Source organism: Citrus sinensis, chromosome 6, assembly GCF_022201045.2.
Source record: "Citrus sinensis cultivar Valencia sweet orange chromosome 6, DVS_A1.0, whole genome shotgun sequence".
NCBI classification, from domain to species: Eukaryota; Viridiplantae; Streptophyta; class Magnoliopsida; order Sapindales; family Rutaceae; genus Citrus; species Citrus sinensis.
Genome location: NC_068561.1, coordinates 15,574,876 through 15,601,125, shown reverse-complemented (window position 1 = coordinate 15,601,125; position 26,250 = coordinate 15,574,876). Strand labels below are relative to the sequence as shown.

General features: G+C 33.5%; 4 protein-coding genes and 1 non-coding gene across 6 annotated transcripts; 3 read left to right on the top strand and 2 right to left on the bottom strand.

Annotated features, from left to right (window-relative positions):
• Positions 1-2,386: 2,386 nt before the first annotated feature.
• On the top strand, positions 2,387-2,458 carry TRNAD-GUC (transfer RNA aspartic acid (anticodon GUC)). The gene has a single exon. It is a non-coding gene; the product is annotated as a tRNA-Asp (tRNA).
• A 639-nt stretch (positions 2,459-3,097) lies between these two features.
• On the bottom strand, positions 3,098-6,278 carry LOC102627565 (laccase-7-like). Its single transcript, XM_006480867.3, has 6 exons — positions 6,053-6,278; positions 5,675-5,826; positions 4,941-5,185; positions 4,715-4,843; positions 3,630-4,586; positions 3,098-3,459 (listed from the first exon to the last, which is right to left on the bottom strand). Exons 1-6 carry the CDS (start codon positions 6,143-6,145, stop codon positions 3,329-3,331), a joined length of 1,707 nt encoding a protein of 568 aa, XP_006480930.1. The 5' UTR covers positions 6,146-6,278; the 3' UTR covers positions 3,098-3,328.
• A 5,518-nt stretch (positions 6,279-11,796) lies between these two features.
• LOC102627279 (transcription factor MYB1) lies at positions 11,797-15,088 on the top strand. Its single transcript, XM_006480866.4, has 2 exons — positions 11,797-12,237; positions 13,711-15,088. The coding sequence occupies exons 1-2, from the start codon at positions 11,892-11,894 to the stop codon at positions 14,472-14,474; spliced, it is 1,110 nt and encodes a 369-aa protein (XP_006480929.1). The 5' UTR covers positions 11,797-11,891; the 3' UTR covers positions 14,475-15,088.
• Positions 15,089-17,772: 2,684 nt separating this feature from the next.
• On the top strand, positions 17,773-20,835 carry LOC102626997 (uncharacterized). Its single transcript, XM_006480865.4, has 2 exons — positions 17,773-18,554; positions 20,061-20,835. The coding sequence occupies exons 1-2, from the start codon at positions 18,049-18,051 to the stop codon at positions 20,299-20,301; spliced, it is 747 nt and encodes a 248-aa protein (XP_006480928.1). The 5' UTR covers positions 17,773-18,048; the 3' UTR covers positions 20,302-20,835.
• Positions 20,836-21,035: 200 nt separating this feature from the next.
• Positions 21,036-25,010, bottom strand: LOC102626509 (serine/threonine-protein kinase BSK5-like). Of its 2 annotated transcripts, none has more exons than XM_006480863.4 (10): positions 24,573-25,010; positions 24,237-24,457; positions 23,972-24,107; positions 23,464-23,597; positions 23,275-23,380; positions 22,983-23,068; positions 22,700-22,888; positions 22,193-22,360; positions 21,761-21,874; positions 21,036-21,456 (listed from the first exon to the last, which is right to left on the bottom strand). In XM_006480863.4, the coding sequence occupies exons 1-10, from the start codon at positions 24,652-24,654 to the stop codon at positions 21,214-21,216; spliced, it is 1,479 nt and encodes a 492-aa protein (XP_006480926.1). In that variant the 5' UTR covers positions 24,655-25,010; the 3' UTR covers positions 21,036-21,213. The 2 variants fall into 2 exon arrangements, with proteins under 2 accessions (XP_006480926.1, XP_006480927.1); XM_006480864.4 differs by having other exon boundaries at positions 22,193-22,357; positions 24,573-25,007.
• Positions 25,011-26,250: the final 1,240 nt, after the last annotated feature.

Below are 26,250 nucleotides of genomic sequence, written 5' to 3'. Positions count from 1 at the left end.
TACTCAATTTTATTTTATTAAAACCATGGAGTATGAATTCGCCCCCATAATTTTAAATTCTCAAGATAACCTCCATTTAATTAAAAAAATATAATTATTGTTAAATGAATTATATTTATAATTATAATTTTATTATAATCATAAATATTTTTTTAATAGATTATTGTTATTATTAATAATGATAATAAAAAATATTATAATTAATTAATCTACTAACAATAATTAATAATATTTTTTTATTAAATTGTTAGTAATAATAATAATAATAATTAATGATAATTAACATATTTATGATTATAATAAAATGGAATAAACACTGAGTCTATATTTATGTAGGAGACTCTTTTATATTTCTATACTTTTTAATTTCAAGTACTTTCAGGATTTTTTGTTACTTTGATAAATAATGGTTTCGTAGGCATCTCATTATTAAACGGTCATTTTTAAGTGCTTTTTGCTAAGTTGTTACACCTTCGAGGATGTAAACACATTTTTCTTGCTTCTATTTTTTAAATGCAAAATTATTTTTATTGGGTCAAGCTTAAAATTTTGACAGAAATTGTCATTCATTGGTCTCTTGAAACCCGATAATGAGTATTTAAAGTCGAAGGTAGCATTAGCAATACATTTACTATTAGTTAGATAATCATTAATTATTATTATTATTATTATTATTATTATTATTATTATTATTATTATTAACAATTTATAATGCTTTTTATTCTTGTTATTAATAATAACAATAATCTATTTAAAAAAATATTTATGATTATAATAAAATTATAATTATAATTATAATTTATTTAAAAATAATTATATTTTTTAATTAAATGGAGATTATTTTGAGAATTTAAAATTATGGGGGCGAATTCATACTCTATGGTTTCAATAAAATAAAATTGAGTATAAGGGGTTAAATGAAATTTTACATTTCAAAAAATTTATAATATTCATAAATAAAATATAAATAATATAGAGCATAGGGGGCTAGATGAAATTTTACAGACTGACCGTAACTTACATTCAACGTAAGTTAGCGGATCCTATATAGTTAAGGCTTATTTTTTAAATAGTTAATAGTTATTTGGTTGGATTAGTTGGTACCCCTTCTTTTAAATTTAAGTGGAGGGATTGAGTCTCCCTAATAATTGTGAGAATTTATTATTAATTACATTGGGCTTTAATTGTATTAGATTTTGATATTTTAGATTGATTGTACATTTTACTGAATTTTAGTTGTATTGGACTTTAATTGTATTGTATATGACATCTTTGTAGAAAAGGATTTTATTTTCTAATTATGTTCCCGTTTATCAACTATCAAATCCTAAGAGAACCCTTCTTTCATTGACAGATGGCCATATTCAAAATTAAAATGTTAAAATATCTTATCATTAAAAATATAAATATATAGAAATTCATATGTTCTTTCTTAATTGCGAGCGAATAGGATTTCAAGATAAGCAAAAGAAATAGCAGCTAAAAATATCATTTTTGAATGAAAAATTATCTTCTCTTTTGGTGAATAATCTCTAAAGTATCAGAAATCTTGTTCATCATCTCCTCAAGAAATGTGCAAAAATATTATGCATTTAATTATAGGGAGAACGATTAGGTTTCTAATATTTCACATTTTTATCACTTGCATTCTATGTTTTTTTTTTTCTCCTAATGCTCTATTATATTCTTGATGTTATAATTTAAACGTTCCAAGTTTACCATTGAAGGGTACATGTGACTTATTAATATACAAAATCATGCTTTGATGGACATATCACATTAATTAAACTAATGGCATGAGTATAATATATAGTACAAGAACCTAAAAACAATTATTGATATTTTTAGGGACAAATGCAATATTTTAGTGTGTGCGCTAAATTGCCAGCAATATTTTGGCTACAAAAGTAAGGAGAACTGCAATAGTTGGATGAATTTGTAAGTTTAACAAGGCTTCTTTTGCTAAGAGGCTCCACTCTCCAACATAAAGCCGTCGTTAAATTTTGAATCTTAAAACAAAAATATAACACATGTAAAATAAGTTGCATTAATCATGATATTAATTAGTAATTGAAAAAACAAACAAATATATGGCCCTTAAAACACAACAGTTAGCAATAATCCAAAAACAAAACAATTATATATCATAAGCAGACATATTTATTTAAGAATAAATCGTGTATATAATCCCAAAAAAAAAAATAATTACTATTGTTAATGTATTTTTAGGTCATTAAGACGATAGATTATCAAACCATGCATTATAAATTTATAACAAAAGATCCACAAAGAAAAATCCTTAATACTTGAAAGCAAATTATTTGCAGGGTCAGCTGTTGGCATGTCACGGTTATACTTTAATGAATGAGCCAACAATCATCATCAAGTCGTTGTAGTATAGTGGTGAGTATTCCCGCCTGTCACGCGGGTGACCCGGGTTCGATCCCCGGCAACGGCGAAAGTTTTTATTTTGTGCTTCTGCTGGGTAGATTTGAAGAGATAAGTAAAACTTCGTAAAACGTTCTAAATAAAAACGAATTCAACATTGTGATAAGTTATAAATGTTTTAGATCCCATCTCAAGTAATTTGCACATTGTAAAAATTTATAAATGTTAGACATCCCATCTTGAATATTCATATATTGCAAAAGTATATATTTAATATTAGAGGTTTAACATGGAATAAATTTTTTTTAGAAATTATTTGACAATAATTTGTTTCTTAGAGTTGTTATCACATTTTCAAACTTATAGAATATAGGCACATAGTAACTCAGTAGTATGTATGCATTATTGTTGAAGTTAAAATATTTATAATTTCCCAAGCATGTTTAAAGTTTTATAGAATTGACATGCCTCATTGATAATTAATTATTAATTTATTTACCTTTATATTAGTTACAATAAGGATAATTAAGTTAAAAATAATAATTTTGGAATTAAACTTCTACTAAATTATAACTTCCTTATGGTAATAAAATTAGTTAGTCCTAACGACTATAAAAAAAAAAATACCCAGTAAAATATGAAAGATAATTGGAATTATTCGACAAAGATGCTGTTGCTACTAAGGAAGGTTAAAGAGAAAAAAAAAAGATTAATTACTAATTTTACTGTTATTACAATGAAAAATGAACTTAATACATCGGTTACTGGTTACCACCATTATTACATCAATAACAAATCTTTTTTGGAACTTTAACAAATGAATGGAACTGAAACACTTGACAAATTACAAACAATTAATGAATGAAAGCTTTTTATTCAGAAAATAGCACAATTGTTTTTAATTTTATTTTTTGTGGAATTAATAATAATGGATGAACTTCTAGCACTGGGGAAGGTCAGCCGGTGGAGGAGGCAACATCGTCGACGGCGTCGGCCCATTTTCAACAATAAAAGTCGTGGCCAGACCCCACGGTAAGTGAACGTCAAAGTGGCAGTGCATGAACCAAACACCTGTAAAGTTCAACAATCAACAGTCGGTCAAAAGGAAAATTGCAAATAAGTCCCTATTGTCTGCAACATTTTAATTTTCTCCACTACTATTTGATGTTAGTCACGTAGGGATCCCGTCCTGAAATGAAATGATGAAATGAAATGTCAAAAAAAAAAAAAAAAAGCCTAACCTGGATTATTTGCGCGGAATCTGATAACGGCCCATCCACCGATAGGAACAGCAATGGTGTTACGCCTCTGTGGGTTGACGAGATTGAAGTTTTTGCTGTCTCTGGAGGCGTTATAGTTTCCGAACCCTTGAGCCAATACGTAAAAGTCGTAGCCGTGAAGGTGCATGGGATGACTCTCCACCGCGATCAACGCTGTGTTTTGCAGGACCATCTCCACCGTCGAGTTGAACTTCAACATCTTGACGCTCGTTGTTTTTGGAGGAAACAGCAGTGACATGTCGTTGCTGACGTTAGTGTTTGTGTAGTCAAATTTGACGGGAGGCTGGTTTGGGAAATTGGGCTCGTAAACTCCACCCACGTTGAAGAAATATGCTTGTAGAATTGACAAACTTGTGGGGGCCTGGAATGAATGATTGTTCATGCTGGCAGAGAGTCTTTGCGAGCCCGGACCTTGACATGTGGCATTTGCTGGGCATTGCTCAAGCCCCAATCCTAAAGTCACAAACATACGTTCATCCACTCGACGTGGGCATGGGACCCATTGAGGTCCACCACTTAATCCAGTTATATTACTGTAAAATGTGTAGGCTGTAGGCGTATCATTGTAAGCTGGTAAGGCTGGCATTATAGGATTGGCCGTGCTGGCACCATCGTAGACAACGATGCCTCTCGTGGTGTTCATATTGAACGCTACTAGCGTCGGCGGCGGGGCAGCGTATGCTCTTGCAGCCATGTAATAAGAACCCACTGGCTGGTCGGCTTTTAGCAGAACGTCAGTGGTTTGGCCGGGAGCTATCACCACCACATCGGTGACGTAGGGATCAGTGTACCCAGCGTCAACGGCGACGACTGTAAATTTGTGATTGGCTATCTTGAAGAAGAGCTGGTTATTGAGTGCAGCGTTGATAATACGTAGGAGATAGGTCTTCCCTTTCTCAACCTTAAGCTTGTATGTTTCTGACAAGTAAATGAAATAATAACACATAATTAATGAAAAAATAACGTACTAATTAACTTGAGGAAAATTTATATGTCTACTTATGACGCTTTTCAATCAATTGGGTTGGTATAATTATGATCCATACGATTTTCCGAGCAGGGATAGAGGTCTCCAGGCCTTCCATTGATGGTGAAAGCATCGGAAATTCTAGGACCTACACCGGTAATTTCCCCTCGGTTGGCAACATCCATGATATCGTCATTCCACCACTCTCCTGTAATTAGATTTATGTGTCAATTACTAATATATCATCAAATAAAATTCTCGTGCCTAATTGGTAGTGAAAATGATTATATTAATAAAATATATACCGAGAACAATGGGAACTTCTTTATCGGGTTTAGGAAATGGATACTTGTGACCAGACTTAGGGCGGATGATAAAAGCACCGTGGACCGTGGCTCGCAGCATTGAGATGTGAGCATGCCACCAAAGGGTTCCTTCTTGATTGATGATTCTAAATTTGTAAGTGTAGCTATTTCCAGGTCTTATTGGACACTGAGTTATCATGTTTGGTCCATCTGCCCAGATGCTTCGAATCTGAAATATTCCATGCCTACATAAACAATTTTCATTGATGATATAATTAATTAGTATGAAGACAAAGATGAAGATAGTGATGATACTTTATGCAGATGTTGGTAACACTAATTTCACATGCATTAATTAGACTTTTAGTCATTTAAAAAAAAAAAAGCTCACAAGTTATTTGCGTTATTGCATATTGTTTTGAAAAAGATTTGAAATTGAAAGCAATATATGACCTAATGCAGCTGTATCAAGACGACATATAGAGATATATTCCAAAAATAAAAAAAAATAAAAGAAAATTTTGATATTAGGTGCCGAATTAGTCAAGGATAATCAACGATCCTCCTTTTGGGATATTTGCAATAAAAACATGTATGACAAAGTCGTCATATGGCTTTGAAAAACAGAGCAGTACATAGTAGCTAAATGCAATTTGTTTTTAATGTTTGTTTTGAGAGGAGTAGCTAAATGCCGAAGCTTGTCATCTAAGGATTAATTGAATCAATATAATTACCAGTGAATAGTGATGTTATAAGGCGACTCGTTGGAGACATGAACAATCAGAGTGTCACCCTCTTGAACGCGTATCGTCGGACCAGGGAGGCTCCCGTTAACCGCCGTTATCGTTTGCTGTCGGCACAGCCGCCCAATCGTCAAGTTTTTCACCTGATACAATCGAAGAACAAAAAATATTCATCAACTTGGGCAACATGCATGGTGACATAATTGTAAAGTAATAATTTCATTGTTTTGTTTATAATATATGTAGGACTTTAACATGTTGTGTTGACTCTTACGTTGTGCATGCACTCAATGCAGAAATTGCATTACACGCGCAATTTATATATATCATAAATATAAAAGATTCTCAAAAGGGTATAAAGCAGATTACTTGGAATGAGTGTTCCACGACTGCTGCTGAAGACAAGGTAGAAGAAGCTAAAACAACTAAAGCGCATGCTAGCAAAAGCATGGAACGCGCCATGTTAGAAGTCTGAAGAGAATTAATGTTGGCTTAAAGAAAGCTCCAAAAAATATGAGGAATGTAAAGAAAGCTTATGCAAATGAAGAAATTAGAAGGCAATGTATGTAGTGGTCGATTGATGGGAAAAGAGGATCATAGAAGCTCTCTTTATATAGGAAACGACAGAGGGATCTTCTAGGAACGTGCCTTTAAGTTTTCATTGGACAAAATGTTTCTTTTTTTTTTTTTCCTAGGAATCTCAACTGCTACAGCCGTAGATTTTCTCTTGACTTAGTTTACGTGATAGTGTTGTTAATTAAAGGCGAAAATGGTTTCGATAAGGTTAAGCATTGAATGAAGTACCAGAAGCTTTGTTATCACACAGTTCAGGTTTGGTGATCAACGTATTCATAAATTAAACACCAAGTCAAAATAATTTGTTTATATGAATTTTCTGATTCCGAAAATGACACAGGCAGATGCTTATTATTATAATTATTTTAACTTCTCCACAAACACAGCTGTGAAAATTGGACGGTGTCTCGGTTTAAAACATCAACTTTTACAATGTACATTTTCTTTTTTAGAAATTCTTAACTAAATTTTTTTGGTCTTTTCTTTTTATTTTGGGAAAAATTATTGTAGTAATGAAAAGAATTCGTTGGTGAGGGGAAAACATTGATAATTTAATTCTATAGTTTCATTTACTAACTAAGAGTTACCCCAAAATTTCATTCAAATGATGATATTGGCATGATATGTATCATTTATCAAGGGATTAATACTGGCATGTTATGTATCATTTATTTAATTAAACCTTTTTACATATTGTGGTCTCCCTTTTTCAATTCCAAATTATTTTTTCACGATGCAATTTTTCTAGACCAAAAATCAGATGGGATACAGCTAATTGCGTTGAACTTCTCAAATGATTGAAAAACGTTTTTCTGCTTATTTCCACTTCAAAGATAATTTAATTGCAAATCCATATTAATTACTTGTTAATAACTTTAGAATCTTCGAAAATTCAACGAGGGAAGGGACATAATCCAATTGTGCCAGTAGGGAAATTGCCCGAGTTTGAAATGTTCTTTTGTTATTCAAAAGACATATCAATTGAAAAATTGCTCGTACGCGTAAAAAAAAGAGAGAAAACGTAGGTAGAATTGGTGCTGACAAGCTACTGACACACGCATTACAATTGAAGCAGTGCCGTGAAAAATTAACTAACCTCAAACCCTAGTCGGTGCTTGACCAATTACAATTTATAACGAGAAGTCAAATTAACTAATAATACTACTCACAAGCAAAGCACTGCCTGTTGGGAAGCTTTTGGCGATTAGTTAAGTTAAACAAAAACGCACGATTTTAATTTAATGAGGCTAAGAAAAACGTTTTGGAGTTGTCTTGTGCATTACGTGTTAGGTAGATTCTGACTAAATAAACTTCCTTTTTTTCACTTTTTTCCACGTAGACAAAAGTTAGATATATGGATCAATAATGTTCATATGTACTGAGTCAGAAGTTTATTTGCTTTAATTTTTCCAGCAGTCAACTGGTTTCATTTTCGCGTAACATATTAAAACTTGCTTCCTTAAGCTATACAATACACGTTGAATACGTTCATGCATGAGTCCATTTCTCTTCGATTAAAAAGATCATTATTTGTGGCATGCAAATACCGGTTGAATTATCGAAACACAAAAGTCTGTGCATGTTATTTATGCAACAATCATACAACAAAATCAGCTTGTGAATGATATATATATTTTGTATAAAGATGTTGCATATCTAGCTAGTAGTATACAAGAACTATATATACCAAGTGTATTAATTTGTCCTTTATATCTTTTGCGAGCAAACAAAAGCTTTCTTTGATAAGAGTATCCAAATATGAAACCGCCATATTGAATGGCTTAGTAAGCTAATACAAGAAAAAGGTAAAAGTGGACTATAGGCTATTTATGCTGTGGGGCGGATCCTTGTTATTTTAAAATGCTGATGATGTGCTTATTCTAAAAACCTATATGAAGCCAGACAGAGTTGGTGAATCAGTTAAATTAATGGCGGCGTAATTGGATACAATTTGAATGAGTTAATTTGAAAAATAAGCCCTAGAAAATAAGACTATTCGTCCCTTTCGTCATCTAGGCGAGGTACGAGTTAACAACCAAGTTTTACCTTTCAAAGAAACCATTCAAGGACATGGTTTTATGACGAGACATTATATTTTAATTAATTTTCTCATTAGTCGTTGGCACTAGATACTTTAATGTTTTTCGTCTACTTTCATAGTACTTAGATAATTAATTGATAGTTTGTCACTTTATAAATCTTTACATATGAATTGAAGTTGAAATCCCTTGTCCAATTATTAATGTTCTGTCAACATCTCCTTCATGTGTAATCAAAATTTTGTGAATGTTGTGCTTTGTTTTGGGAGAATAACAAGCGTAGAAGTATTGGCTACTTATAAAGTTCAAAATGCCACGCATCATAACTGTTCTTACGCTGATATTTTGTCTTTTCACTTTGTGGTCAAACTTTGATTAGGTGATACATTGATAAGCCTCTAGAGGGACCATTCGACTTAGATCTTATTTGGTATTGAGGTATTATAACTTTTAATTTACTGCGGCCGAAAAAAAATAAAATTATCTCTGCATCACCTTTATTTTGTCATGTACATCTAATTACTATAAAATTTTGACTTTTTTTTATATCAATCAACCACATTTGCACTAAAATGACCATTTTACCCCTAAATGCATTAAAAGACTGTTTTATTGTATAAAATTTTAAATATATATAATTAAAAAAATACCCCTAAATATAATAAAATAAATAAATCTCAAATCCAATATATTAATTTTTTATAATTATAATTTCATTTAAAAATTATCATGTTAATTTTTTGTAATTATTATTTTATTTAATTCGTATAGGGAAGTTTCTTAATATTAATTATAGAGAAGTTTACAATAATTATAGGGAGCTTTTCTCTTCATGTTAATTTTCGTAAACTTCCCTATACTTAATTTAATTACAAAAATTAAATGAAATTATAATTATAAAAATTATAATCACAAGATGTTAATTTTATACAATTATAATTTTATTTAAAAATTATCATCTTAGATTTTGAGATTTATTTGTTTTATTGAATTTAGGGGTATTCTTGTAATTATATATATATATATATATATTAAAATATTAAAATATTAAAATATTGTAGAAGAAGTAGTGTTTTAATTCATTTTGCATAAAACAATTATTTTTAGTGTCAGGGTGGTTGATTGATACAAGTTTAAATACAAAAGTGGTGTAAAGAACATATTAAAATTTTATAGTGATTAGATATATATATATATATATATATATATATATGACAAAATAAAGGCGTGTAGAGATAATTTCTCAAAAAAAAAATTATAATTGTAAAATAAAAATTAATATTATGTTGTAAATACAATTTTAAAATACTGATTTTGACAAAATTAGTAAAAATGTGATAGATTTTTCATCATATAAATATAAAATCAAATCAATTTAACTTTCTAATTATATTAATTTGTGATTAGTAAACACTTTAATATTGTACTTTTCAAATTACAGTTAACCTCAATTCGAAACATCATTTTAATTGGCCTAATCAGACTCATGTTGGACATCACTATTCATAGTGTAAAATTCAAAATGTCCCATCCGATAGGACAATTGTCTATTCAACATAAAAAAAACTTTACAAATAACGATAATGAAAAAGGGGACTAAAATGCATATTATTTACATTCCATGACATGATCGTATATCTACAAGTTCTTATGATTGATTAATAACAATGTTGGTGACAATGACTCTTATCATCATGTGGTGCTTGCTGCCAGGTTAATTTGGTCACATATAATTACTCACTGTACGGCAAGCAATTAAACTCTCTAAAATATTAAAGTAAGGGACAAATTAAGTTTAAAAAAAAGTAGTATGCACACACTTGTACAATATATTTTTTTATATGGTATTAAAATTTATATTTTTCCCTTTTTACTTGTGCTTTATTAAAATAAGAAATTTCCTTTTTATAAAATTACCTTAATATTATCTCTTTATTAAAGTTTTATTTGAAGGTTTATAAAACTAATAATGTTAGAGCCACAAATAAATTTTATTTTTATATAAATAGATATGACATAACACTGTCAATTGAATGTAATTAAAAAATTAATAAAATAAATTATATGGGTGATGTAGTGTAGCAGTGGCAGTGCTCTTTCATTTTGTTTTTTTTTTTCTTCTTCGCAGCATGCAAACTTGGATAATGGGCCTACGCTTGGACATAGATTACAAAATGTCCCCTGACATTTCGTTTAACAGTGGAGCTATTGGCACCTCTATATTATTCTTACAACACCCCGTTTTCAATAAAATTACAATTAATGACAATTGAAAATTAAACACATATAGATTTTTTTTTCCAGCAAATTACTTAATTTATAATCAATCCTTTAAAAAAAAATCTATATGTTACTTCCTATCTAACTAAAATAAATTATACAAATTTAAAATAATCTATTGTTCTATTTTAATTTCTTATTGATTAAATATTTTTATATTTAAAATTACTTTGAAATTATAATTTGAAATACGTATTATTTCAGTCAATAATTAACACTAAAAAACTTATCACCCATATAACTTTTTAATTTGTGTGTAGAGTAATAATAAAATTAAAAAAATAGCACAATAATACTTTAAGTTTTAACAATAAAACAAATCAAATAAAAATTGAAAACTTAAAAAAGTATACCTAAAAAAATAGATATTTTCAAAAATAAAATGAATATAATTAAAAAGATAATTTTATGAAGAGATCATAGGGTTGCCAATAATCTAACTCTTCGTTTAATTATCCAAACCGAACTGGACTTTGGCTCATTATGAAATTTGGGTCTAATTCAGTTAACTTCGGAGATAGCCCATGTTGATGTATTCGCCGATTGTTTTGTTTCCCGCCAATCAAAGAATGGGGCCAACTTGCTTATTCCTTTTTTATGACAATTCACCAAAACATCGTAATCTCCCAAGCAATTTCCAAAAAGGTACAGTTTCCAGTAGGCGGAAATTACACTCCCAACCTCTTATTTTCAATTTTATTGCATACATATTAAACGTTTAAAAATGTAAGCTTATTTATTTACCTACCACAAATCCCTTAACTCTACAAACAAACATAAAATTATATAATTCTTATACTTCTTATTTCTGCTACATGAGACATAATTAATAGGGTTATTACATTTGGGGGCGATTGTAACTTTATTTAATATTAATTAAAGTCATTTTTTTTTAAATATTACCTTCTTAAATATAAGGTTGTAAAATTTCAAAAAATATATATCAACTTAGTTTTACTCAAAAGATGCTTCTTATTACTGGAATTAGACCCTTGAATTTTTATTTGTCATATATTCATGTTAATAATATAGGGCAAATAGTTTTCAACATTTCATCATGAATTCATGATCCATTTTTCCTTGTTTTTAAGGATTACATTAAAAAGAAATTATAAAATGTAAATTAATAATTATAATGAGGATACATAAGTAATTTCACGAAAACTACCGAGTAAACTTACTAAACTACAGAGGAATCCCCAAAACAGTTGGCCATTAAATTTAATTCCCCGTCTTCACATCGCGCACACTTGCGCTTTAACTGAACTCTCAGTTTCTAACAGACATTAATTTTTGTCTTGAAAAGAAAAACAATGAAAATGGAACCACAAACGGAAACTGAAAAATGGAAAGCAACGGTAATCGAAGTTGACGGCGGCGACGCTGTTGAAGCTGATGCCGATGTTGGCGCTGACCGAGGCCGGAGCGGCGACGATTCTGTAGTGGCTGTCGGCGAGGGAAGTAAAAGAAGCGGCAGAAGCCGAGTGAAGGGCCCTTGGTCGCCCGAACAGGACGCGGTATTGAGCGAGCTTGTAAGCAAGTTCGGGGCGAGGAATTGGAGCTTGATCGCCCGAGGAATTGCTGGTCGCTCCGGCAAGTCTTGCAGGCTCAGGTGGTGTAATCAGCTCGACCCAGCCGTTAAACGCAAGCCATTTACCGGTATATTTTACATTAGAAAACTTATAATAATATTGATCGATATTTCTGATGTCTCAAGTATTGAATTTTTTTCTTTTTTTCAAATACAATGTTGAATTGATGGTTAGTCACCAACTATGGTGATTTTAAATTTGTTGTTTTTGTGTGAAATATTGTTATTTTATTAAACCCAAGGAAGTGTGCAAATTTGTTTTTTAGAATCCAGGCATAAACATGTCGATGAAACATAAGGAGCAATGTAGAAAGTAGTAACTGCCTTACAGGTTTTGTAATGTAGAGGCAGATCTAAGTTGTTCTTTTGAATAATTTGATGATATTGAAGTTGGAGTTTGAAGGTAAGGATTTGATAATAGTGGGGACTTTCTTCAAGCTTGAATCCTCTTTGGGTTGGTGGTGGAGTACCTGCTCCAAGGTACTTAACCACACCAAGTTTCTAGTAATTTCGGATCTTGCTCTCTACCTAGAAAAGTACTGTACCAAAAAGGAGTCCACACCCTCATGAATGAACGTTGGGTCTGTTTAGTAACGTGGAATTAGGGTTTGTCTTGAACCCTAATTCCAAGGCTGCATGTGGGCTTTACAGGTGTCTGCTTAGAATTGGTCATGTTGCCACGCTTTCTGGACATATCTTACCTTTCCTTTTTTTATTCCATCCCCGATGTGTCAACTCCAGATTATACCATCATACCATGGCCCTTCCACTTATATTTTTCTCTCTGGATAGTCTTAGGAAACTCATTCCAGATATTTACACTCTGGAATGAGTACTTTGCCCATTTCAGGGGATTAGTGGTCAGATTCAGGTTCCTTAGAAATTGGGTACCTATAAGTGGACTCGGGCATACCCACAAGCTTAGACAACATTAGGATCATTGAGAAAGTTTCTGTTAATTTTGAAAGATAAAAACAGAGGATTAAAGAATTTTGAGGAAGAACAAAGAAAGATATGCGGGAATGCAAAACTGGAAATTCTTGTTTCTTTTATGCATTAAGCTTACAATATATAATAAAAATTGAAAAACTAAGTGACCGAGAATCAAGCCATGAGCTGATACATGTTGAACAAACTAACAACTTCCTAAGGACTAGGACAAACTTAATTTAATGACAACTGAAACATGAGACAATTATCCAAAACGAGAATAGCTTTGCAGTCCTAAGTGCAGCTAACTAACAGTTTCCCTTGCATCACGGGCCTAGTGTGTAAACCAAGATTGTATATATGTATTTAGATCTCTGTTAAGACCACATATCAGTTATGTCTGGTTCCCAAATTTTGTTACTGATGTCTGATGACAATTAAGACTAGGCAAGGACCCTGTCTGCTGCCATGGACATTGAATGGAATTATCTACATGTAATGATACGGTTGATTTATCTGCGTTGCAGACAAATTCCACCATGTCATTTCTTGAATTTAATTGATGCTAGTACTTCCTGATGACTAGAATGACCAAACTAGATTTGTTTCAGATGAGGAGGATCAAATTATAGTTGCAGCTCATGCGGTACATGGAAACAAATGGGCTGTAATTTCTAGGCTTTTACCTGGGAGGACAGATAATGCTATAAAGAACCACTGGAACTCTACCCTAAGGCGCCGGGGCGTGGAGCTTCGCAGGACGATGAAGCTTGGATCTGTAAATATGATGGAAGATATGAATGTGGATAAGACCAAAGCGTCATCTGAAGAAACTCTCTCTTGTGGTGATGTCAATTCATTCAAATTCCTGGAGGAAAAAGACACAAGTTCTCTGGAAAATTTGAATAATCATTGTGGAGACAAATCTACAACAGAAGTTCTGTCTAGCCAAGAAACAGAAGAACCACCTACTCTTTTTCGTCCACTAGCACGTGTCAGTGCTTTTAGTGTATATAATACATTGGATGATCCAGAGACTGCTTCAATACATCCAAGGCAAACTCCATCACAAGGACCATTAGTTCAAGTAACCATGCCAGATGCTGGGACCTGCAAATTGCTTGAAGGAGTTTATGGTGAGCGCATGGTGCCCCACTGGTGCGGCTATGGCTGCTGTGGTATCCAACATGGTGGTAATTGTCAAAGCTCTCTGTTGGGGCCTGAATTTTTTGATTTTTCAGGGCCCCCAGCCTTTCCAAGTTATGAATTGGCTGCAATAGCTACAGATATAAGTAATGTTGCTTGGCTGAAAAGTGGGTTGGAGAATAGCAGTGTCACAGTGATGGGTGATGAGGCTGGTAGGATTAAAAACTAATGAGTCTCAAGTGCAAACCAGTGATGCATTGGGCAGATCAATATCTAGTGGGCTTCCATTGCCAATGAGTAGTACATCTGGCAAAATAGTATGTAATGGATCTCGTGTGAATGGGGTGTTTTGGAGAGAATATAATGAAATGAATATTTCTAATTTGAAGAGTGTACCAATGTGCTACCAACGTGTATTGGTAGGTAGCAGTTTGTTCTTCCAGCTTAAGATGAGGCCAAAGGATTGAAGACAAAAATTGTCACTCTATCTTCAACCGGAGTTGCAGGAAGGCGGAAGTATAACTGAGAAAAAAATTCATTTTTTTTTCGGATTACTGATACTCCAGGATAGGTGCTGTGTGATCAAGAATCAAACATACCCATCAGAGACTTTTGCATTGCTATTAAGATGCCAAGGATAAAGGAAGAATGTGAAGATCTGCATTAGAGACTTTTCAAATGCCTTAAATTTTGTCTGTAGACTAGATGATGTTGATGTGAGAACCTTGGCCTCTCTTCTGCTGTGATATAAGGATCAAATGTGATATTCTGGTCTTTTCAGTTGATTCATTGTCCGATTTATTGGTGGTTAAATTTAATAAAAATGATTGCAGGTATCTTATATTTCGTGAATGGATTCAGTTCTAGGTCGTCTTTGTTTTTTCATGGCTCTTCACTGCATATACATTTGCCTGCAGGTCAGCTTGTTCCTACATAATCGCTTGCATATTTCCTGAGTTTATTCTTTAGGTGTTGGAATTTGTACGTCTAATATTACAATGATTACGTTGCCTCAGAAATTAGTCTGTAAGCAGGTTTTGTTACCTGAATTATCTTGCAGTGATGTAGATCTCTTTTACCTTTGGACGAGTGTATGCTGCTTTAAAATTTGGGCAAGTAAAAAGACTACGAAAAAACGCCAGGTAGGAATCTTTTCCAGATTGCATCAACAGAAAGCTGATTTGGTGGAGCTGAAGTAGGCAATTTTAAGAATAGTTAGTTATTTATTTTACTTGTTGCTTGTCAATTCTAATAACGAAATACGGAAATATCTGCATACGTATCCCACGTTCGGGTCATTTTGAGAGGCTGTGAATGGAATTTGATTTGAAGTGGAATGGAAGACTCTCTGGGGTCATTAATATCATAAGTGCTTCGGTTAGTGAAGGGGACGTGGATACTTTTTCAATGATGCAATGTCCTCACCATTTACATGCGCACTTAAAAGTGTATTTTGATTCTTCTTTTCTGTATATGGATAGTGCAAGGAAAATGATGCAAGAAAAAGAAGATTTTCACTAACCCTCTTAGTTCAGATATGAAAATGACGAGTTTTAGGTGCAGGTTGGAAGAGCCAGCATCTATTGTTGCTAGTGCTTTTTCATACCTTGAAGTCTATTAAGTGAAGTCTTAAAAGAAAAAAAATGAAGTGCTTAGAATCTACTTTGTAATATCTTAATGACGGTAAAGTCTTTTAACCCATGATATAATCATGGAGGCAATGAGTTCGAACTTCGTGGACAACTTACTTCTTTATGAATATTTATTTGCAAATATAAAGTGGACTTTACTTGAATTTAGTGAATAACTATGTACCCCATTGTACTAAGAGGCAATCTTTGTAAGTTGAGTTGATTGGAATGCAAATCTAAATCAACAAATAAGTAGATCTACACGCTATTTATTATTTTAACTATCTCTATCTGCAAGTCAGTCTGAAACTCGGAATTGTAAAGTATCATTTGGTAAACAAACACAACAACTGGACCCAGATGAGTTGAAAGGATTATCATTATATGTCCTTCTAGTATGAATCTAACTGTAAGAAGATGGTTTAGTTTGGATCAAATTGCAAATGGGTTTTTTTTTTTTAATTTTAATTTCTGTTACTTTGAATAAAAATTATAAATAGGCATTTGTAGTTTGAATCAAATTACAAACGGGCAAGTGAAAGCAAAAGAACCAAGGGAATAAGGAATATTACATGTGAATTCAAGAAAGAAAAGAAAAGGATACAACTGCTGTGCACCAGCTGCTTATCCCATTGCTGGCTGGCTGGCTATTCACTAGCCCCACCCCACCACCCAAAGTGCACGGAAAATTACTTGCTCCTCTTTCAGAAAAATTGGGACAGTTCCACCTTGACGTGCGGAACTGATTCATTATGAATTTTCTATCCCATTTTGGGGGTTGTTGGTTACCAATCATTTTTATTGTTAATGGAATTGGTAGTTTGGTTAGAAATTTGGTTACATGTATTAGCTACACTACATAGACATAAATGGAATTGGAGTACTATAATTTAACTCTGGAATATATATGTATAAATGTTTCAATTCGAAATTTTAAAGTGTGGAAAAATTTAAAAAACACACATAAATTGTGTGATTTAAACGTTTTAAGTTTTTAAAATCCTATAATTTTAAAATTTCCCTAAACTTTTTTCGTACTTTAAGATTTTAAACTGAAAATTTTTTAAAAGCATACGGTTTTAAAATTTTTCTAAATTTTTCTATACGTTAAAATTTTTGATAAAAAAATTACTCTATATATATATATATTGAATGATAAAAGGTGATAAATTAAATAATGTAATTTGAGAGACTCACGGTCTCAGCTACAATCGCGTCACGGACCATGATCTCGATGCGGTCCACTCTCCGTCAGAACTGTTTTTACGACAACAGTTCATGGTTTTGATGGGGGGACTTTATCACATGATTCGCGAGAGTGCATGTGTCTTCACGTCCTGTTTCCGATCCACCAATGGCATAGCTTTATTTCGGATACAATCATCCAAAGAATCCATTTGTTCAATTTTATTCGATTTCCCTTTTTTTTTTTTTTTTTAATTCAAGAATCTTTAAGAAGTTAGTTTGTTCACGAAGTTATTCAATAATAAAATAGAATAAACATTTCCTTAATACATACGTGATGTACTGATGACTCTCCAATATTTTTACATACTAAATTCCACAAAAAGGGACAATATATTATAATGATACAGCGTAGAAGTGTAATTAAATATGGATCTTTGAAGGATAAAATAATTATTAAATTTATTCTTTAAATAAAATTATATTACCGTATTTTCTACGCATAGAAGAAAACAAAGAGAAAAGAAGAAAAAACGACAAAACAAAATGGATCGTCCGACATGCAATAATTTTAAATGTTAGAAATTTCCTTGATACACATGGAGAGGTCTGTCTTTCAATCTGGACCGTCCGATCTCACTAAAGATTCACGATTAACTCCCCATCCAACGTACAGAATCTTGCCAAAGACAAAGATCCCGAAGTCTTTATATTCAGAAAATTAAATTGAAGTCTCCTCCCAATTTCTCTGTTACCACCCACCACGCTGCTGGGTTCCAGCCCAAGTTTCTTAACAAAAGCTAAAGCTTCGGTATTTACTGCTAAAGTTTCGAACTTTATTGCGTTAATGGAGTTGAAACATTACCTAATCCAATACCCACTTCTATAAATCCTCCTTCACATTTTATGCTACCATTATTCTTATTGATCATTTTGTTTTTTTCAAAAAATCATAGCTTCTTTTTTTTTTTACCTAAATTTTAGACAATGGATATAGAACAGGGCAGCCATCATCATCGCCGGTCTGTGGCCGGAAGTGAAGTCAGCGTGTGCTTCTCCGACGCCGAGGATGGTGGCTCGTGTTACTCTCAGTTTTACTCAACAACTGGTGGGTCGTATGATGAGTACAGTTTTGCTTGTGTTTCTGATGATCAAGAAATGAGCTTGGGCGGTGGTGATTCGAGGAGAGTGTCATCGGTTTCTTCATCGTCGTCGTCTGATTGTTCTGTGGAGATTGAGAGTGCAGTTCATGAAATTGAAATAAAAGTCCATTTGGCTACTGCTGCTGCTGCTACTACTACTACTACTACTAATAATAATAATAGAGTGGAGGGTGAAAGAGATTGTAGGATTTGTAGGATTTGCCATCTATGTCTTGAGAGTAATAGCCATGAATCTGGGGTTCCAATTCAGTTGGGGTGCTCTTGCAAAGATGATTTGGCTGCTGCTCATAAACAGTGTGCTGAGGCCTGGTTCAAGATTAGAGGAAACAAGTAAGTTCAGAAATTATAAAAAAAAAAAAAAACCAAGCTCTTGTTTTTTGTATAGCATTTTGCTAGTTTGATTGCATTTCTTTTTTCTTTTTTTTCAACCCCATTTTGGCTTATGATTTTGGACTTGTAACTACAGTTTAATTAGTTTGAGATATGTAAAGTTTAACGTGTGAGGTAAAGAGGGCTAAAGAATTTTGATCAATAATTTCTTAAAAAAGAAAGGGAAAGAAGATGACATTGATGAAAGAAAAGTAAAGCAAAAGAGTAAAGCATTAGGAGGTTCTCATATAATGTTTTACAACTCCATCGCCGACAATTCATTTGCTGTTCTATGCTTTTTTATTTATTTATTTTTTTTTTCTTTGAGGTTTAGGAACTAGGAATCTCTTCATTTTTCATTCTGGTTTGCTTTTTTCTTTTTTTCTTTTTTTCTTTTTTTTTTTTTGTGAAAGTGGAGTTTGGACCCTTTAATTGATGATTTTTTGGTGGGCGATTACTGCTTTCCGGTGTCCACCTATTCTTTTTTTAATTTTGCTGATGCAAATTCCTCATTTACATGTTTGTTGACAATTGACTTCTTGTAAATGGCTAAGGTAAAGTGTTGGGTATCCTAAGATATTGATTTGATGAGCTAATTCTTTTTCCTTTTTTAATTCTAGCTCGGATTCCCTGAATTTTGGCTGATTTGTGGATTAATTATTTAGTGTTATGCTGAAAATTCAATGTCAGTAAGTCACATTACCATGCTATTTCTTTTCATTGGTTGAATGTTTTCAAAATAATTCTTTGTATCATAGCTTAGCTATTAATTATCACAGCTTAGTTATTAATTATCACTTAAAATAATACTGAAGAAATGCCTGTCATTTAATCTGATCTTGATCTAAGTTGAACCCAATTGCAGTTATTTAGGGTTGCTTAGTGTAGTAAAGCTCCCAATTGTTCCACTCAAGAATTTACATTTGTGTTCGAACTGCATACTTTATCTTGTAGCTTTCTTGGAGGTTTTGTTTAACTACCTATAGATGAAAAAAGGAACTTAAGTGAAGTTTGGCTACGGATACTATGGATGCAAGCTATTTTGTGTATGTAAGAAAAAGAAATCTGATGGGGAAGAGTCATTATTCCTTTAGTGATAAGGTCATTTGTAGTGTTTATCTTTTTCACACTGGAAAAGCTGGAACCTCTGATGCATCATGCAAATTCTGATATTGTGTTTCCTCTTCTCACTCTTTCTGTTTGCATGTGCTTTGTTTTTACTTTATTGTCACACGTCAATTGTTTTAAGGGCTGTATTAGGATGAGCCTTTATGCAATATTAATAAAAACATATGTATAGAACAGACAAGTCTGGTTTTCAATTACTGACTTCATGGTCCATTATTAGTCAGTAGCTAAATCTCAGACTTGCTCCTTTACTACCCTTTTGAATGCAGAAATTAGCCTCTCTTCTTCATGTTCTAATTGTTATGCTTTAGATTGATTTCATCTGCTAAATTCTTACAGGACCTGTGAGATTTGTAATTCTATCGCACGCAATGTTGCTGGAGCAACTGAGATTGAGACTGCCGAGCTCTCAAATGAAGTGAACAATGCCAATGCAACATCTTCAATCTCAGCTGCAATAGGCCATGGAGAGACTCGAAGCATCTGGCATGGCCACCGCTTCCTTAACTTTCTGCTTGCTTGCATGGTGTTTGCATTTGTCATATCATGGCTCTTTCACTTTAACATGCCCTCATCGTAGGATATTGCAGAGAAAATAGAGCAGGATAAAAGAATGGAAATCATAAAAATAAAAATAAAAACAGAAATCCCATAATTGAGCCTGATCACATGGTTTCGATGGCAATGAGTAATGGGATAGTTTAGAGCTTCCACAGAATTTAATAGGTTTCTATACCTCTTCGTCTTTCCTCTTCTGTTTCATACGCATTGAGACTGTCATATCTATGCACATTCCTCAAAATTACCAAGCTTTGTTAGGCTGCTGTATGGAGCATTAACAATCTTTAAACCTTTTTTTGACTTGAATGTTATTTATCTGCATAATTGTTGTCGCTCATTGAACCTGCATGACAGTTTCTTTTTTCAGTTCAAGGCTTCTTTTCTTTCCTTTTTTTTTTTTTTTGGTTGGGGGGTTTGCTCGATGTGTTTTAAGAAATTTAAGTTGTAAATCAATTCGTGTTGAGATTGCTTACATTGAGAATCACTATTGTGAAGTGTATATTATTGGCATTCTTCTGAAATTGCAGTGGAAATCACTTTGAGCTTGCCAACAGTTTCAATGTTTCGGTTTTCATTTATCTACAGTGAGATGGGTCAGAGCTCGAGTAGAGGACTTGTATTGATCATCTAAATATTTTGTTCAAGTTAATTTCCATTCAAATTCCAGATAAAACTTCAAAGATTATTTCCTGTTACTGGTTGCAGCTGCAGGCATGAACATGTTAGTGAGACTCAATCTGCAGACTCTAAGCATTAAGAAACCGCTCAAGTATTAATTATCATAAATGAAACAATTATAAAAGAATCCCGCAACATTTTGAAAGCTTGAAATCGAAAAGGAAATGAAATAAGAATGACCAAATAAATACAGGAGCCTGGATAGAACTATAGGTGAAAAAGTAAGATGAAACAAAAGAGAAACCTATACAATTTAATTTTTGTTCTTTTTAGCTTCCAAGTTTGTGCCATCTTTCAGTGTTTCTCGGGCATCATTCTCCATCCCAAGGCTAAAGAGGCAAGCTGCTTGAAGATATAAAGCAGTAGGCCAATCAGGAGACACCACCTGAGCTTGCATGGCATCGCCAAGAGCTTCTTGTGGCATGTCATTCATCAAGTAGGACAAGCAGCGCCTAGCATACACCGTTGGTGAAACCATGGTTCCCCCATCAATGAACTAGAGAAGACAGAAGAAAAGTTAAGCGTCTCATGCAAATCTATTTTCACATTCAACAAAAATCAACTACTGATAAGCATGCACCAAACAGTCCAAGGTTCCAATTCTTAATTGAAAACTTATGTTTAATTTATTTATGTAAGCCCCTTATATTAAGAAATGTCTCGGTTCTGTATTATTCTTATCAATCTGAAAAAGTTCTTTTGATATTTTATCACTTCGCATTTGCAATAATGTGTGAGAAGAATGCAAGGCACAAACAGAAATAGCATCCCAAAATAAAATCCAAAATGAAAAAACTCACTTGTGTGTAGCAATCAATGGCAGTTGAAAAGTCCTTGGCTCGAAATGCTGTATCTCCATGCTTCTTAGAATTCAAGGTCTCCTGCATCTGACTGGTCCACATTTGGAAAGAAAGCTGCAGAAAGCCACAATAACTTAGTGTGCTCAAGTGGTTAAATAAAATTGAAAGACAATCTACTTAGTGTTGTTCTATTAAAACACATATTGTAAAGCATCAAAATGATCCCCTCTTTGTTGAGATAGTTCAGAAGAATCCATGCCCAACATCAATTAGACCATTGTACTTGGGGCTTAAGCTTCACAGTAGGAATTTCACCAAATAGTAATACAGATCAAATCTCAATCACGTTTACATTGTCAAAGCAGGATTAGAAAACCACATTTTTCACACTAAACAGATAGAATACCAAGTGTAGGATAAGAACTAGCAAACCTCATTGGCAATGCCCTCATCATCCTTGTATCCCATACCCTCCAATATTTCATGTATAGCAGTAAGGTCCAATCTTGAGCAAGCTTCACCAAGAGGTGTCAACGACAGTGGTTTTGTTGAAGGTGCAGTTTCATGCTGGATACCCAACAAAACATATGATGGAACCTGCTAAAAATTTTAATGAGATGTTAAGTTTTCTCAACTAATTTCTTCAGTAAAAAATCAGATGAGCCTTTAAAAATGTGTGCCGTTCTACACAAGCGAAAAAAAAAATGAAGAACATTTGGCAGTTAGACATTGCATTACATGTAAAATTCCTTGCAAGTAAAGAAATATCATACTTACCAAATAATTCCGTTGTCACTTTATAAGCATATAATCAACATCAGTGATCCATTACTACTTAAAAAAAGTACGGTCAACAGTATTGAAGGAACATTAGGACAGGGAAATCGTTACTTTTCATACATGGAAACAAGTAAACTTTCAATCAAATACTTCATATACCTCTGCTTCTTTCTGAAGTGACATGAGAGATATGACAAGGGACTTAGCATTTGGCCTCTCACGAGCTTCAGACTGCAGACAACGAGAAGCTAACCGCACTAACTCGGTTCCCTCATCATTTGAGAAATGGCCTTCCAGAGCAGAGTCCATCAACAATAAGAAATTCTTGCTACGAATCAAATCAAGTGCCTGCAAACACGACGTATAGAGACTTAACTCACCAAAAATTGTTCACCTTTCTAATTGAAATAGGTATTATTATTATAAAAGACGAATCAATTACATGGCTTGGGGGAATATGTTTGCCGCTCAGAAGATCTAGCAACATGGTGCCAAAGCTGTACACAACACTTTCCGGGGTCACTCTACCTGCCAGTAGATGATGACACTAACACAGTTAGTTTTAGCTTAAACTGAGAATGAATGCACAACTGATTATTTACAGAGGATCCATGCAACCTACATTATATTAGAAACAGGTTTAATATGCATTTTGAATTTAGACATTTTTCAAGGACATACCAAAATCATTTTGTAACCGATAGCAAGTCTTAAACTGAGAACGAATGACATACCTGTTCTCATGTACTCGGGTGGGGTGAAAGCCAAGTTAGTGCTGTAACTTTTACCGTCTCTACTATTTTTCATAAGGCCAAAGGAAGAAAGCCTGGGATTGCCATCCTGTCAACCACAAATCCACAGCTATTACCAAGATATCAAAATAGTTCAATGAATAACCAATAGAAGCACCAAAAACTACTTACCTTATCAAATAAGATTCTGTAGGCATTGAGATCATGGTACAATGCTCTCCCTTTGCTGCTGCAATATTCTAGAGCTTGTGCCAAATAGAGTGCCACCCTCAGCCTCATTGCCCATTTCATGGGCTGGGTCTCCCCTGTTTCAATTTTATTTTATTTTTATTTTCATAAACAAGAACTAGTTTATAGAAGCCGTCAATGCCAATGATTTTGTACAACAAAAGTACCCAATACACAGTTCCGAGAAAAATATGCCTCAGAGACCGTGACGAGTACCCATAGAATCAAATAATAAATTAGTCATTTGGGTCAATTTATAATAATTTTTAAGATTAGAATTGATAAATAATTTTACTTGCTTATAACTACCCAATCACGTGTAATATTAATATTCTATTTGGGAAAAAAAAATCGAGATCAACCTTAAACGCATGGCAAATGCATAAATATAACGCATGCTCTAAATAGAATGTAACAAATTAATCAAAATATCATAACCCCGCTAACTCACAATGAAAGAGATGTTTTGCAAGAGTTTCATTCGGCATGAACTCGGCGACTAGCAATCTCTCATCGGCTTCATAGCAACAACCAATCAGATTCGCCAGTCTCTCACTCCTTAAATTCCCCACTGCCTTTGCCTCCTCCTAAAAAAACCCCATTTTTCATTTTTTTTTTAAATCTTAAGTCAGCTTTTAAAATTATGCTGTTCGGAAAAAAAAAAAGAAAGAAAAGGAAAATGAACATTTAAACAAAACGTTGATGAATTAACGGACGAGGAATTGGCGAGAATCGGGCCAGTTGAATTTGCTGAACCGTTTAACGGCGACCCAACGGTCATTATCGAGCTTCCCTTTGTAAACAATGTTGGGAGATTTTTCACCGTGTTCCGATACTATGTTGTCGGGGGAGAAATCACACGTGGCAGTTCTCAGTTGCTGTAAGCTGAACTCAGTGAAACTCGGAACTGTTTGCCGGTCGTTTTTGCCCCCACTGTCTGCACCACAAAATTACAAAAAAAAAACTCGACCTTTTACTCTAAACTACAAAAATGCCATCAGACACATAGAGAGAGAGAGAGAGAGAGAGAGAGACAAGGTTTAAAGTTTCACCGAGATCGGAGGATTCAAGGACGGAAGACTTGAGATGGCAGTGGAACCAGCAAATGGAAAACTTGGAACAACGGCCCCCCATTTGATTAAAAATTAGACGGTGGACAAACGATCAGAAGCTTTTCAAATGATCAGACGGTATGGCATTGCTTCCGTGCAACTGCAACTCCGAAAACCGAAAACACTCTGTAGGACTATAGGTCTCTCCCCGCCTCTCTCTCTCTCTCTCTCTCTCTCTGCGCTCGGTCAAATAAGTTTCAAAATCCTGTCACAGAGAGATATTTTGGTTCGTGTCCTTTCTAAGTCCGTTTTGTAATGTGAAATTCTGAAGATCAAATTTGTGAGAATTTAATGTAATTTTTTATCTGTGTTTTCCATGTGTCAATGCCACGCTTTATGTGTGCTTCGGAAAGTGCCTTTTGGGCTTCAAGCTTTCTGCAATCTCATCATTCCCTTTATTTATTGTCATGACTAATCATGATTATTTTGCCCCTTTTCCCCGGTAAATTGTTGGTGCTTTTGAGGGTGTTTTTGGGTTTTCGGGGCAAAGTTTGCGGATAAACATGGTATGGGATTGAACCAAATCAACGGTCGTATTCCGTGTGGTTGGAGTCAAAATAAACGATGTCGTAGAAACTAAATATCAAATGAAATGATGCAATTTGATTTGATTAGGTCGTGTTTCAACTTCAATTAAAGAATGGTTTAATGAACGAAAACTCTAGCTTAGGGATTAAGACTGTTTACGTGTCAAGTCGTTTTCAAGTTATCCGGTTCTAGTAACGCCCCAGAAAAAGACTTGAGATTCAATTTCTTAGACGCGTTTTAATATTCAATTTGTGACCCGGTCCTTTTTAGCTGGAAGGATCTAATTTAGCATGCACTTGGAAAGCATGTAGCTAAATCTTGACAAGTAAACAAAATCGTTTGATTTCTTGGACCATTCAAACTGTGGGAGCAAAATATGACGAGATAAAAATTAGTAATCAAATTCAAAATATGAGAAAGAAAATGCACGTGGTGATTCGCGATTAGGATTTTAATATTATTCAACTTAGATAAAGGAGTCTTATATCTATTCAGCTTAATTTGTAACCGATCATGTTGGAAAATTTTGATGGGCTTCATGCATTGCATGCAGCAACAACTCAACATTAGCTTCTGAAGGTTATCACACTAAGTCAGAAAATAAATGTGAGAGCTGATAATGTAAGAAACGAATGTGTTGTGAGGTTGGCCAGTTGTCGAGCTTATAATGGAAAGGGGAAACCAAACCATACCTATCTCTTTGTCTCACCAACCTCACATTTTTAAGTGACCACAACAAAATGGCATTCCCATTCGTATCTCACATGGAAAGTTGAATCTCAATCAATCAATGGGAAGAGAAGAGTTGCCTTCTGTTTTTAGAAAAAAAGGTACAAAATCTCTCTCTCTCTCTCTCTCTCTCTAGTAATATAATAATTAGGGGGAACCATGATCAATTAAAATAATATGAATTAGTGGGTTTAGATTTATTTAAAACAATAATAAGAGGTTTTGTGATTTGAATCTCGCTCACATGGAGTGAAAAGACAATTTGAGTTGTTATTAAACTGTAACTTATACAAAATTTGTTAGATTAATTATGTCGTATTGTTTTCAGTTTTTGTCCGATTTGACCTCCTAGGACAGACAA

Bases quoted from the DNA above. Each gene is read 5' to 3' on its own strand.
- LOC102627565 (XM_006480867.3), bottom strand. From the start codon at position 6,145: ATGGCGCGTTCCATGCTTTTGCTAGCATGCGCTTTAGTTGTTTTAGCT. The intron at 4,844-4,940 runs GTATATATTTTA...ATCTAATTACAG, and splicing joins AGAAGTTCCCATTGTTCTCG to GAGAGTGGTGGAATGACGAT. The intron at 3,460-3,629 runs GTTAGGCTTTTT...TGAACTTTACAG, and splicing joins ATTCCGCGCAAATAATCCAG to GTGTTTGGTTCATGCACTGC.
- LOC102627279 (XM_006480866.4), top strand. From the start codon at position 11,892: ATGAAAATGGAACCACAAACGGAAACTGAAAAATGGAAAGCAACGGTA. The intron at 12,238-13,710 runs GTATATTTTACA...GATTTGTTTCAG, and splicing joins TAAACGCAAGCCATTTACCG to ATGAGGAGGATCAAATTATA.
- LOC102626997 (XM_006480865.4), top strand. From the start codon at position 18,049: ATGGATATAGAACAGGGCAGCCATCATCATCGCCGGTCTGTGGCCGGA. The intron at 18,555-20,060 runs GTAAGTTCAGAA...AAATTCTTACAG, and splicing joins TTCAAGATTAGAGGAAACAA to GACCTGTGAGATTTGTAATT.
- LOC102626509 (XM_006480863.4), bottom strand. From the start codon at position 24,654: ATGGGGGGCCGTTGTTCCAAGTTTTCCATTTGCTGGTTCCACTGCCAT. The intron at 24,458-24,572 runs GTGAAACTTTAA...TTTGTGGTGCAG, and splicing joins CCTTGAATCCTCCGATCTCG to ACAGTGGGGGCAAAAACGAC. The intron at 23,598-23,971 runs GTGAGTTAGCGG...AAATTGAAACAG, and splicing joins TGCAAAACATCTCTTTCATT to GGGAGACCCAGCCCATGAAA.